The sequence below is a fragment of the Lepisosteus oculatus genome, chromosome 29 (assembly GCF_040954835.1).
Source record: "Lepisosteus oculatus isolate fLepOcu1 chromosome 29, fLepOcu1.hap2, whole genome shotgun sequence".
NCBI lineage: Eukaryota > Metazoa > Chordata > Actinopteri > Semionotiformes > Lepisosteidae > Lepisosteus > Lepisosteus oculatus.
The window spans coordinates 7,727,603-7,739,736 of NC_090724.1; the positions used below are offsets into that span (position 1 = coordinate 7,727,603).

At 48.0% G+C, this 12,134-nt stretch overlaps 1 protein-coding gene across 1 annotated transcript in view; it reads right to left on the bottom strand.

Annotated features, from left to right (window-relative positions):
- Positions 1-390: 390 nt before the first annotated feature.
- Positions 391-12,134, bottom strand: part of polrmt (polymerase (RNA) mitochondrial (DNA directed)) — a 48,778-nt gene continuing 37,034 nt past the window's right edge. Inside the window, exons 16-21 of the mRNA XM_069185976.1 lie at positions 10,411-10,463; positions 6,324-6,422; positions 5,763-5,835; positions 4,238-4,329; positions 3,660-3,733; positions 391-1,367 (exon numbers count right to left, since the gene is read on the bottom strand). Coding sequence (XP_069042077.1) covers positions 1,318-1,367; positions 3,660-3,733; positions 4,238-4,329; positions 5,763-5,835; positions 6,324-6,422; positions 10,411-10,463 — 441 coding nt within the window. The 3' untranslated portion in view covers positions 391-1,317. The remainder of the gene's footprint in view (positions 1,368-3,659; positions 3,734-4,237; positions 4,330-5,762; positions 5,836-6,323; positions 6,423-10,410; positions 10,464-12,134) is intronic.

Below are 12,134 nucleotides of genomic sequence, written 5' to 3' on the forward strand. Positions count from 1 at the left end.
TTGGAAAGCCCTTCCGCTGCTGCTGGGAATTTGCAAGCATGAGGACAGCAGGGTTTGTTTCAAGGTGGGTCTTTACTAAACTCAAGAGGATCTGGCCGGTGCTGCAAAAGTTGGATCGGGTTTTGACGTTGTGACTTTGGAATCACAAGAGCTGCTGCAAGGCGACCTACAGGATGTTTATTCCCTTTACACTACTCGACACTACTTATCGCATCCCGTCATCAGCCCTCAGATTTAGGTGTGTTTTTGGCTCTGGTGGGACAGCATGCACAGGCTGAGCGCAGTACCTGTTAACTCATGCACAGGCCGAGCACAGCACCTGTTAACTCATGCACAGACTGCAGCAAGATCAGCGTCTCGAAGAACCAGAATTACAGACGTGCTGAAAAGTGGTTTTTACGAATACTTTAATACAAAACCTCAAGAGAGACTCCTCCAGGAAGGGGCCATTGCCTGGTTTGTCATTTTTGTAACCTGACAGCAGCTCAGCGCAATTCAGCTTTATGCCCCGATATCACATTTTGAAGTTCACATTGGCACCGGGAGTTTCCTCAGATATGCCCTCAAGACGGCGGGGCTCGGAAATCCAGTTAAGGCTGAAACACGCGGCTGTTTGTGACAGAAAAGGACAAGGCTGAACGGCGGGCCCGCTTGGCTCGGGGTTCAGCGCGGTGGCCTTTTGACCGTACGTCGGGCTGGGATCTCTGGAGGCTGCTGGTTCCGAGGGTGTAGTGAGGTTGGGGGGGGGGGGGAAACTGTTTTAAAGAGCTGAGCCAGTTCTCCCTGCGTCCCAGCCACACCCAGCTGTGAGACCGCTCTCTGTGGCTGTGTGGCCAGCCCAAGTGAAAGTCCTGCTTCATGCTCGTGAGGCCGAAGCAAAGAATCCTGGGAGCACGCAACGGATCACTCTCCCCCAGTGCAGCGCTGACTTGTGGGGGGAGGGAGATGCTCGCTGTAGACTGATGTCCCCCCCTCTCCTCGACCCGTGCTGGTCTCAGTCGCCCCCTACAGGAGGGATGAAGGAATTCGGGCTGGGCGAGGGGTTCAGTGCGAAACCGCTGTGCCTCGTGCTGTCCTGGCTCAGTCTCGGTCTCCTGTTCTTGGCGTGTTCCTCTGGCTCAGCAGCGGCACCTGTCCAGTGAGAGTGGGGTCACGTCAAAGGGGATCAAGGCGGAAGCTCCCATCTTCCCGTTTCCTCCTGGTTTCGGTCAGCGCTGCAGCCAAAGCGAAACGGACGACTGGGTCTCATCTCGTCAGCCTCTCCCAGTCAGCACCTGTTTTTCTCCTCCCAGCCAGATTCCCATCAGCAGCCTCGGCTCAGCTGAAGAAATACATAGATTCCTTCACCCTCTGCAGATCGAAATCCCCTAAGAGGAGAGGACAGAGACAGATAGCGCGCAATTAGATGAGCCTGCCCGCTGAGATTCCTCGTTTTTTCTTTCAGGCTGCGGGAGTCTCTGGGCCGGACCGCGGCTCGTTACAGGAAACAGAACGACGGGGGGTGGGGGGGGGACCCGAGTCCGATTCCGAATATAAAAGCAAGACGGACAGGAATTTTTTGTCTGCTAACACTGGGGGCAGGAGGCCCAAGCTGTCAACTACAACAGACTGCAAACTAGGACTGATTTCTGCACAAGAATCACATAAAAAGGTGCAGGCAGCTGTGCCACACCTTGTTGGGAGCAGATAAATAATTGCCCATTGCCGTGAGCTTTCATCTCTCAGATCGCCTATGTGATGAGCAAAGGAGCTTGAGGCTCCTGGTCGTCGGGGACCGGCAGGTAGAGACCATGGTTCACAAACAGACCATTGTCGGACTTAAACGCCGAGCCAGAGGGATATTTTTAACCAGCAGCCTGCAGATCACAGATTCCAGTAATGCATATCAATGACTCCGGCTCTGTGAGTAAGCACAGCCACCTGCCTGAAACAATGCAGCTCAGCTATGATGATCAGTGACTAATTCAGATTGCATTTCCATACCGGCTGCAACATCGCAATCAAAAAACACAACCCTGACTCCTTTTTCAGGTGATAGCAAGTCAGACGTCTTATAGAAAGAACAATGCTGTGGTGGAGAATATATTTTGGATCTCAGATTTAGTTCATACATTCATAAAAAGGTATTTGTATTCACGGGAGCTTGCTGAAGGTTGTTAACTTAGGATGCACCTAAATTCAAGGCATAATAGATTAGAATCAGAATGTATATGATAAAAGCACAGTCAGGCACTATTTATACTGTGCTCCACGTAGAGATAATGAAACAATACAAAAAGGTTCGTTTTGAAGAGACACAATACCATGTACAGTTATGCTTTCAAAGATATTATTAAAAAATACACTGCCCACTTTTTGCATGACCTGCGACAAGATCACAGAACTGATAGGAGAAATTGTGCTCCTACAGGGCCTGCACGCCCATGCTACTGTATGTGCTGCTTTTCAAGTGACATTCAATATGTTATTAACCAAACTATTTTCAGCTTTGGGAAATGCCCCACCCATCACAATTTCAGAAAAGGTGCGTGCTCACCTGACATCATCAGCAATGCGTTTGCACTGACCCTAACACGCCTCACCCCTTCAGAAACCAATACTAACACATTGTGAGTGCCTGGTAGTGGGATAGAGACAAAGCAATGGCGAGGATCTTGGGAACATCCCCCAATCCCTTCCTGTACCCTGTCCTAGTTTCTTACCATTACTAATTTATGGGGCTGACAATTTTATCCAAAGCGGCTTACATCTGCACAACAGGGAGCAATCTGCATAGGCTTTAGTGGTTCAACAGCAGTGTCTCCAGCTGGGACTGGAACCCACAAGCTTCCAGCTACCAGCCCAGAGTCCTGACCGCTGCTCCAAACTCCACACTGCCGCCTGTGTGCATGGGTTTGGCAATGCACTGCCTTCGACAGAGCGATGCCAGGTTTGGCCCTCCTCCATCACCGTCTCCATTTGCTTTATGAATCAACCACTCTGCCACTCTGGGACAGCTCAGAGCTCTATAGAGACGATTAAGGGCTTGGAGAGTGCTTTCCTAGACACAGTGCATTCATCACACATCATTTCAATTCAGCTTCAGAAAGGCTCACGAGGGTACAAATTGTTCCAGAATGCCTTATTAGTTTTCTTAACCCTGGACTGATGTATGACTTTTTTCTTCCTGCGTTATTAAGACTTTGCCGCAGTGAGAGACCGAGAGATGTCCCCCTGAGTCTTGGTCAGAGCGATCAGAATCTCAGCTGTTTTAACAAGGTTGCTGCCTCAATCTTCCCCTGGCAAATTCCAAGCAGAAAACATCTGATCACTCTCCCGAATCGGCACAAATCCCAGTATCCAGGAAGTGCTCTTCTCCATGCAATGGGTAACTAAGCTCTTCTGAGCTCATATACTGCTGCTGCCGGCTCAAGAGAGTGGTCATAAAAAGACCGCAAGAACACACAACAGGAAAATGACTTGGCTGTTTCAAATACAACTGAAACATGATCAACAGTGAAAAGCCCAGGTCTTGTAGTGCAAGTGCAATCACTTACTGCCCCTTGTGTGTGATGGTACAAGAGTTACAAGTGTTCAGATAACAGCACCCCCTTCTGGTAGAGGGTTGAAGTCCTGGACAGTGCAAAAAAAGTCTAACTAAAGCACAAAAACAGGCTCACCTGTCTGGGGCACTTTTGAAAGCAGCTGTAACATTCTCCTGTACTCCAGAAACCTTTTGCTTCTGCAATCAGCACTGGAAGAGAGAGAAAGGAGAGAAAGGAGAGAGAGAGAGAGAGATGGAAGAACATCACCGCAGGCAGCCAATTTCATCTGGACAGACATTCTAGGAGAATTTGTGCATTGCACTCAACCTGCGGGCTCCACAAACAGGAAGCCAGCACTTTCCAGGCTGTACGCTGAGCCAAGTGGGATTCAGAAACTGCTTCGTGTTTCCAATTTATTTCTCGTCTGAATGGTGTTTGACCCCCCCTTGACCTTTTCTTTTCTATGGAAACCACAACAACCCAGCAGAAGCAGACCAAACTGGAAACGGAGTGGATTTTCGTTTTTGACGGACAGGAAAATTTTTCTGAAGCTACAGATGAGCAGGTGCCTTAATTAACCTGTGTGATTAATGAAAAACAAGAATAATGCAGGAGTAATGGCTACAGCTGGATTGGACTCTGTGGGGAGGCCCACAGTGACTGTGCTGATCTTAGCGGGGGTTTAATACGGTGTGTGTGCAGTGGAGACTCACGGCAGGTCACTGCTGTACTTCTGCAGCAGGAAGGTGGACAGCTCCTGGAGAATGGGCTGGCTGTGCAGAGTCACAAACTGCTCCCTGCAAATCTGTACAAACAACACACAGCTCTTAGCAACTCATGCAATAGATTACACCTCACACACCTGCATTAACAACACACACACACAAGAAATAACACCTCACACACCAGCACAATCAACACTCAACTCACACTGCACTACAAACAACACTTATTGTACTTGCATAATCAATACACAACACTCAGCAAACACTGCACAGCAGACGACACCTATTGCAGCAGCACTACACTACAGACCTTGTCTATCACACCTGTGCGATCAACACACAACACTCAGCTCACACTGCACTACAAACAACACCTATTGTACTTGCATAATCAATACACAACACTCAGCACACACTGCACTGCAGACGACACCTATTGCAGCAGCACAATCAACACAACACTCAGCTCACACTACACTACAGACCTCGTCTATCACACCAGTGCAATCAACGCACAGCACACACTGCACTGCAGACAACACCTAAAGAACCTGCACAATCAACACACAACATTCAGCACACGCTGCACTTCAAACAACTGCCAACATGTCAAACGAAATATCTGAAAACACTTCAAAATCACTGAATCCAACTCATCCAAAGTCGCTTCGGCAATCTTCAGAATCAGAATGCTCTGTCAAGTTATAGCAAACCTCTCCAGGCATTTTCCTATAATTGCCTTATCCTGTTCCCTTCCTTGACAGCTCCGCCTGCACTCCAGCAAGGAGTTTTCACAAGCGGCTTGTGATAAGACAGCAAAAGCTACTGTAGGTCCACGGACCAGGTGTTAAATGGTTTCAATTCTTCTGCTGGGCTGAGCAATTTCAAGTACAAACCCAGGGACTAGGCCGCAGGGCAGAAACACATGCTCTCTCTGCCGTTTTCCCACAGAATGCATCATAAGATTGCATCCATGCTTCTCCATGATCCACTGTTCTTCACTAAACCCCACCTGTTTTAATCAGGTTTATATAACTCTACAGACAGGGGGTGCTCTTTCCCCTGCAGGGAAGGGTGTGTTCAAAGAAGGCTCTTGATGGAAATATGAAACTCAAGTCAAGTCCGGCTTCCAAACACTTAGACATTTTCTTTTGATTACCTACAGTCAGTAGCTTATTAAATGACCTACTAGTTCAGTAGTTGTAACAGCTAAAGTACTAAAATGAATGAAAAAACCTCAGCAGAAGTCACATTATGTCCACTGCAGCCATGGAAGAGCTGTTTGAGGCTGCTTGCTCCTCTCCTGGCTCTTCACAGGTCACTGACAAGGTCACAGCTTTTTAGAGTCTGGCAGATGATGCTGCCGAGACGAGGCCTGATATGATTCTGACCACATTGTACAGTTAAAAAGATTAAAACAAACGGATCAAGGTCTGGTTCCTCTCAGAGCTGTCTCGTACAGCCAGTGATGCAGATGAATCGCTGCCCTCGAAGGGCCTGAGCTTCTCATTACCTTATTCATGACGTCCACTGTGACGGCGTGGGTCCAGAAGCAGTCGTGGACGGAGACGAAGGTCAGCCCGGCACTGGAAGAGACCACAAGCCAAAGTGCTGACAATGGGAAACATGGGAAGGGCAGGGAGGGGTCAGCTGTCCCTTTGTCAGTGGCCGGAACATGCGGGCAGGTGGAGATCCCGCTTGGCTAACTACTCAACAGGAGTAACAGCTCATCCCGAAATGCTCACCAGCTCTTACTGGTCTCCCATCAAGCATTTCCCCTCCGGTTCCCAGCAAAGCAGGCCTGATGAGCCACAGATCACAATCAAACACGCTTATTTAAGAGAAAAAGACCGTGGCACTGTATTTCCACTGACATCCCACCAAATGGGGAAGCACATGAACAGGCAAACACAATGTTAGGCTATAAAGTCCAATGCCCTTCATAACGAATGCTGGACACAAAAAGTATTTGGGCTCCCCCTGTGATTCAAGGTAAAGACAGGAAGCTGTAGATGGTGATGCAAACGGCGTGGGCGCCCGTGGGTGCCCATGGGTGAGAAGTGTGGCAGCCCACCTGTAGCAGTGCAGCGCAGTCAGCATCATGTGTGTGGAGTCCAGGGAGTGGATGAAGTTGGGTGGGAAGGCATTCTTCTGCTTCACTGTGTCTGGCCTCCTGCAGAGAGACGAGCTCAGAGGTCAGAGGGGACAGAACCCAGGGCAGCTGCAAGGAGCACAAGCTACTGGTTTGCTTTTGGAATATGGGACACCACAAGCTGCACTCTTAACAAACCCAGAAGCCTCTCTCGACGATAAGACCAGTTCCCGGGGCTGTGCAGTGGTTATATTAATGAGACGGGCCTCTTCGAAAATTCGAAAATGAAAAGATTTGCTGTTCGGCTTGACGCGGATGTCACACAAATTCTATCCCGAGTTTTTTTCAGGAGAGTTATTTCTCCAAACTCCTAAGAGCATTCTGGGTCTTAACTCATATACATATCGCCGTAACAATTGGACAAGAGCTCTCGATTTCATTAAAAGGTAATCCTGTTAATAAGACGAAACTGAAGGAAACCTGCAGTTGCTGGTAAGAGACAGCGAGTGATGTAAACATGCTGTTAAGGGGGATGACGAATCTGGGGATTAAATGAAACGAGAAGATGTGTAATCTGAACTGCGAGCAAACACCTGCTCGACGCTTTTAATATTTCATCCCCTTAGTTGGATAAACATACTGGATTCTTCGCTCAATCAGAGTGTCACAGAATTAATTAAAAGACAGCCCATCTCCAGCCAAGGAAAGTAACGTTTCAGAAACTGTGTGCTGTTCTCAACAGTCCTTCGATAGCTGGACTGTCCAGTTCTGGACAGACCCGGCGTTTTCTTCCCAGCGAGGAGATACAAACTGCTCTGCGGCCGAGACTGACTCAACTCGGCACGGCGGCACACATTCTGCCCAGGATGCCTCCTCTGTTCTCCAAAGAGCACCGCTGCCCGGCAACAGCGTTCATCCCTTAGAAACGCCTGATACCCCCCCCCCATCGCCATTCAGGCTGGAAATCTGCCTGGGAAGATACAGCACATTAAACTGGTGGTCAGGGGAGCTCTGCTCCACCACTTCATTTGTTTAGATATTCTAATTGGCCTTTTGATGCGCTAATTACTGCGCTCCTAGTGGCTGCACAGGCAGGGATGCACCCAGGCACGGAGATGCACCCCAACAAGCTTGAACTCTGGATCTGTCAAACAGCTCAAAGACGGCTAATAAAATATTGATGATCCGAGTCATTATGGTCAAGAAAGAAAGCTGTTGTGCCCCACAGTCACATGCTTTCATCACGGAACGCTGGCATTATTATTTATTTACTTATATCTAGATTTAAAACGCATTAATTCATCTCTGCATCAATGTGAAGGATGCCATTAGGATGCAGGCGGCTGTCAGTCTAGCTTACAGTCTTCAGTTCCCACAGCTCTCTTGCTGTCGGTATGATTCCGGCGATGCACTCGAAATGTGTACAGTTTAAATCTGGAGAACACATGCAAATCAACTTTTCTATTCAAGTGCCACTTAGCCTTTCAAGAGTTTTTATATTACAATAAAAGGTGCACTTCACCATGAAGAAAACAAATCTGTTGGTCTTCTGAGTCTGCACCTGCAGTGTTCCCCATTGGTTAATATTAAGACTGCAGGGCTGCGGTGTGTTCAGTAACTCAGTGTTACAGTGCCGGGCTGCAGTGTGTTCAGTAGTTCATTGTTACAGTGCCGGGCTGCAGTCTGTTCAGTAGCTCAGTGTTACAGTGCCGGGCTGCAGTGTGTTCAGTAGCTCAGTGTTACAGTGCCGGGCTGCAGTGTGTTCAGTAGCTCAGTGTTACAGTGCCGGGCTGCAGTCTGTTCAGTAGCTCAGTGTTACAGTGCTGGGCTGCAGTGTGTTCAGTAGCTCAGTGTTACAGTGCCGGGCTGCAGTGTGTTCAGTAGCTCAGTGTTACAGTGCCGGGTTGCAGTGTGTTCAGTAGCTCAGTGTTACAGTGCCGGGTTGCAGTGTGTTCAGGAGCTCAGTGTTACAGTGCCGGGCTGCAGTGTGTTCAGGAGCTCAGTGTTACAGTGCCGGTCTGCAGTGTGTTCAGTAGCTCTGTGCTAGACTGCAGGGCTGCAGTGTGTTCAGTAGCTCTGTGTTACAGTGCCGGTCTGCAGTGTGTTCAGTAGCTCAGTGTTACAGTGCCGGGCTGCAGTGTGTTCAGTAACTCAGTGTTACAGTGCCGGGCTGCAGTGTGTTCAGTAGCTCAGTGCTAGACTGCAGGGCTGCAGTGTGTACAGTAGCTCTGTGTTACAGTGCCGGTCTGCAGTGTGTTCAGTAGCTCTGTGGTAGACTGCAGGGCTGCAGTGTTTAGTAGCTTGCCGTTTGTGTGGTAACAATCTAACAGCGTGCCTTTGTGAGTGAAGAACAGAAACTGTAGCACAGGGTTTGTAGGCAAGTGTTATACAGTGTCAGCTCATCGTGTTCCCTCCAGTATTATAAATACCAAGGCCAGCAGCCCGGCCCTGTGGAGTGAGGATTGATGACTTGCTGTAGAGGCCAGGCAGGCTGCCTCTAAGCACAGTGAGGTGTAATGACCCCATGCTGTGTGGCGCAGACCACTTCCAAATCACAGCTAATCAGCTCAGCGCTCAATCAAGCGCAGCCTCACGCCCTGCCTGTGATGTGCTTCATCGAGTCGGCCATAACAGCTCTCACGCACAAATATGGGCTCGCTGAATTCATTTCCAAACAGCTTGAGCAGAAAACCACCCTCGATCGCAATGGTTGACCTTGTTTCTTTGCAGCACGGAGCACAACTGACGACACAAATCGCCTTCAGACAGGTACGCTTTCCAGAGGAACATTTTTTTAAATGTTTCTACAGCTGGTGAAATCTGGGAAGATCTTAATGCAAGATATAGCGTAAGGCATGACTGTGCCAACAGTGCTGAGGCACAGCAGAGTTCAGCAGGGGTTGGCTACCCAGGGGCCTGTGCCCGAGCAGACCGTGTTTCGTTAGAACCATGATCCGTCAGGACTTGCCGCTCATGAGGCATCTGGCAGTCCCCCCCACCACCTCTCCCCCCCCCGCTGGCTGCAAGTGAACCACAGAACACTCACGACTGACATTTCAGCACAAATGCCACGCAAGATTGTCAGTGGGCCTTCGCCTTTTTAATCTGCGCTGAGTGACTGCCTACGCGCTGGCTTGCTTCGAACACTGAATGAGGCTTTGCAGGCAACGTGGCGTGCAGAGCCCGTGTCCCTGTGCCCTGATACATTCCATTCATTCTGCGGCGTCAAGGTCTGGCCCCTTGGCTTCTTAGCTGAGGAGAAGCAGAGCTGCTCTCTGTGGCTGCCAGCACTAAAAATCACATTCTTCGGGAATTATCCGAGACTAACCTGCAGTCCTTACTAAAGTAGTTCAAGTAGGGAGCTGCGTCGGCGTGCGCAGGCTGCAAAGGAACAAGTAAAGGTTTACACAACGTTTCGGCTGTGGAACCTTCTTCGGGTGTGTCACACACGGAACTCCAGCATGGAATAAACCTTTACTTGCCCTTCCTAAATCCCTTCCTCTGGGCCTACGCCTAAAGCAGCTCGCTGTGTTTGCTGTTTGAAACGGACCTACCCTCTCATGCAGAGTAAAGGACAATTCTGCACGCTAACTGGGGTCGAGCACTTAGTCATGGCAGTGCAGCGGAAAATGAACTAGATTGTACTATCCGGCACACGCTGTCACAGCTACAGAACAGTCGGGCCTGTCTCGTGCACGGTTTTCAGAAAGCAGAAGAGACAGCAGCTGTAGACTCTCAAAAGCGAAGTGCAACTGTGAAAAAAAAAAAGGGAGTCTAGGAACAAATATTGCACCTGCCACCAAAGAAACTGCAAAACGTTTGCTGGCGTAGTAACAGTCAGATTCTTCGCTCGTTCGATGGATGGAATCGGAGCTAGGCTGGAGTTAGTTTCAAAGCAGACACAGCGTGGGAGGTACGGCTGAGACGCTCCAAGATGAATGCCTTTTCCTGCTAGCTCATTAGACAGAAAATGGAACGCGTGGAAACAAAAACAGCTTCTCTAGGAGATCGGGAACGCTGGATGGTCAGGGAGCCGGGAGCTGGGGACGAAGGCGGCACGGGCACTTACTCGCTGGAATCGTGGCTGACTTGAAGGTTCAGAAACTGCATATTGCTCCGGAGCTGTGGGGGGAAAAAAAAACAAGGAAATACAGGAATCGGAAGGAAATGACAGCTTGACAGCCGATGCGAAAGGTACAAAAAAAAAATCTGAACATGGCAGGTCTGTTAGTCAGAATACTGAACATAGACGTTCAAACTGATCTCCTAGTAATCTATTTTTGTACTGCACTGCTGGGAACAGAAAGCACATTTAAGATACTGTAATGAAACTTGAAAATATTCCAAATTGAGCACATATTGTATTTTATCAATTGCTTCCAAATGACTGTTTTTGTTTGGAAGGAACAAGCAGGCATACGTATTAAAGTAGTTCAGCTGGGGGAGCTGCATCAGCACGGGTAGACTGCACAGGAACAATAGATTTATATTCCGTGCTGAAAAGAGAAGAAAGAAAACAACGTTTCGGCAGTGGAGCCTTCTTCGGGTGGGGGAAGAAGAAGACTCCACACGCAAAGAAGGCTCCACAGCCGAAACGTTGTGTTTTCTTTCTTCTCTTTTCAGCACAGAATATAAACCTTTTCTTGTTCCATAAATATGAAATAGTATCACAGGGGACGATGGAAGCTTTATTAATCCAGGAGGGTTGAAAACGTGTAAATCTCTCTACCAGCCTGCTCAAACCCAAATGCTACACGTGAACTAAACCTGTTCACCCAGCCATCAGCCTTCTCCACCTCTGACTTCACTCATCCTTCATTGGAAAACACATCATCTCTTTCCTGTGTGCAGAGATCTGTAGTCTTAACATAGAACACACGGGCAATGAGTCATTGGGCATCTACTAATCGCACACGATTTTATCACATCTAAGTTAAGGCAGGAGTAAATCTTTTAAAATAACAGGAATGTCTGCTGACAAATCAGTGCACCTAGTCTAATATGAACTTTACTATTTGCAATGAATGATTCCTCTACTGCAATTTCCTTCAGATCTCGTTGACTGTCAAGAATATGAACGAGATGCGTTCCTTTAAACAAGTCCTGCCATCAGACTGAAATCCCTAAAGGGTTTTACTCCAACATTTCTCCTTCTTTTCTTACATTCAGTCCTATTTCATTCAAAGCACCTCAAATGTTTGCTGGCGTAGTAACAGTCAGACTCCCCTATAGTTGGATGGATAAAGCTGAGCAAGGACTGAGCAAGTTTTAAAGCAGACTTGTTTCAATTAGTTAGGTGAAAATTGAAATCACAAAATTTCGTCAAGTGAAGAAGTACTGTAAAAGATGTTCTGCTTCTTATAGCTGATCGGAAATGTTAGGCACAAATAAAAATTTGAACACAATTTACAATGGGTGTTCAGGCTGTAAGAGCAAAAATGAGTTTCGGTCATTTGAAAAGTTCAAATTTCTAAACACACTGCAGTGGAATACATGGTAACTGTTACACTATCAGAGTCATGGGGACAGCAGGATGTGTTTTCTACTGTAGGTACAGTATCTTTGTATGTTTGTGGCTTAGGAACAAAAGACAAGTGTCTCCACATAGAAAATGAAACATTTCCCGGTTTCCGCTAGAAAATGAAACATTTTCCGGTTTCCCCTTCAGACAAAATGTTCCTCAGCCTGTCCAATTTAATTACCACTCCCAAGCACTCCTAAAACAGTTACTTTGCCAAAAAATGATATTTCCTTTCTCCTTAGCCTCCTCTATGCTCCTCTGCTACTTTCTTC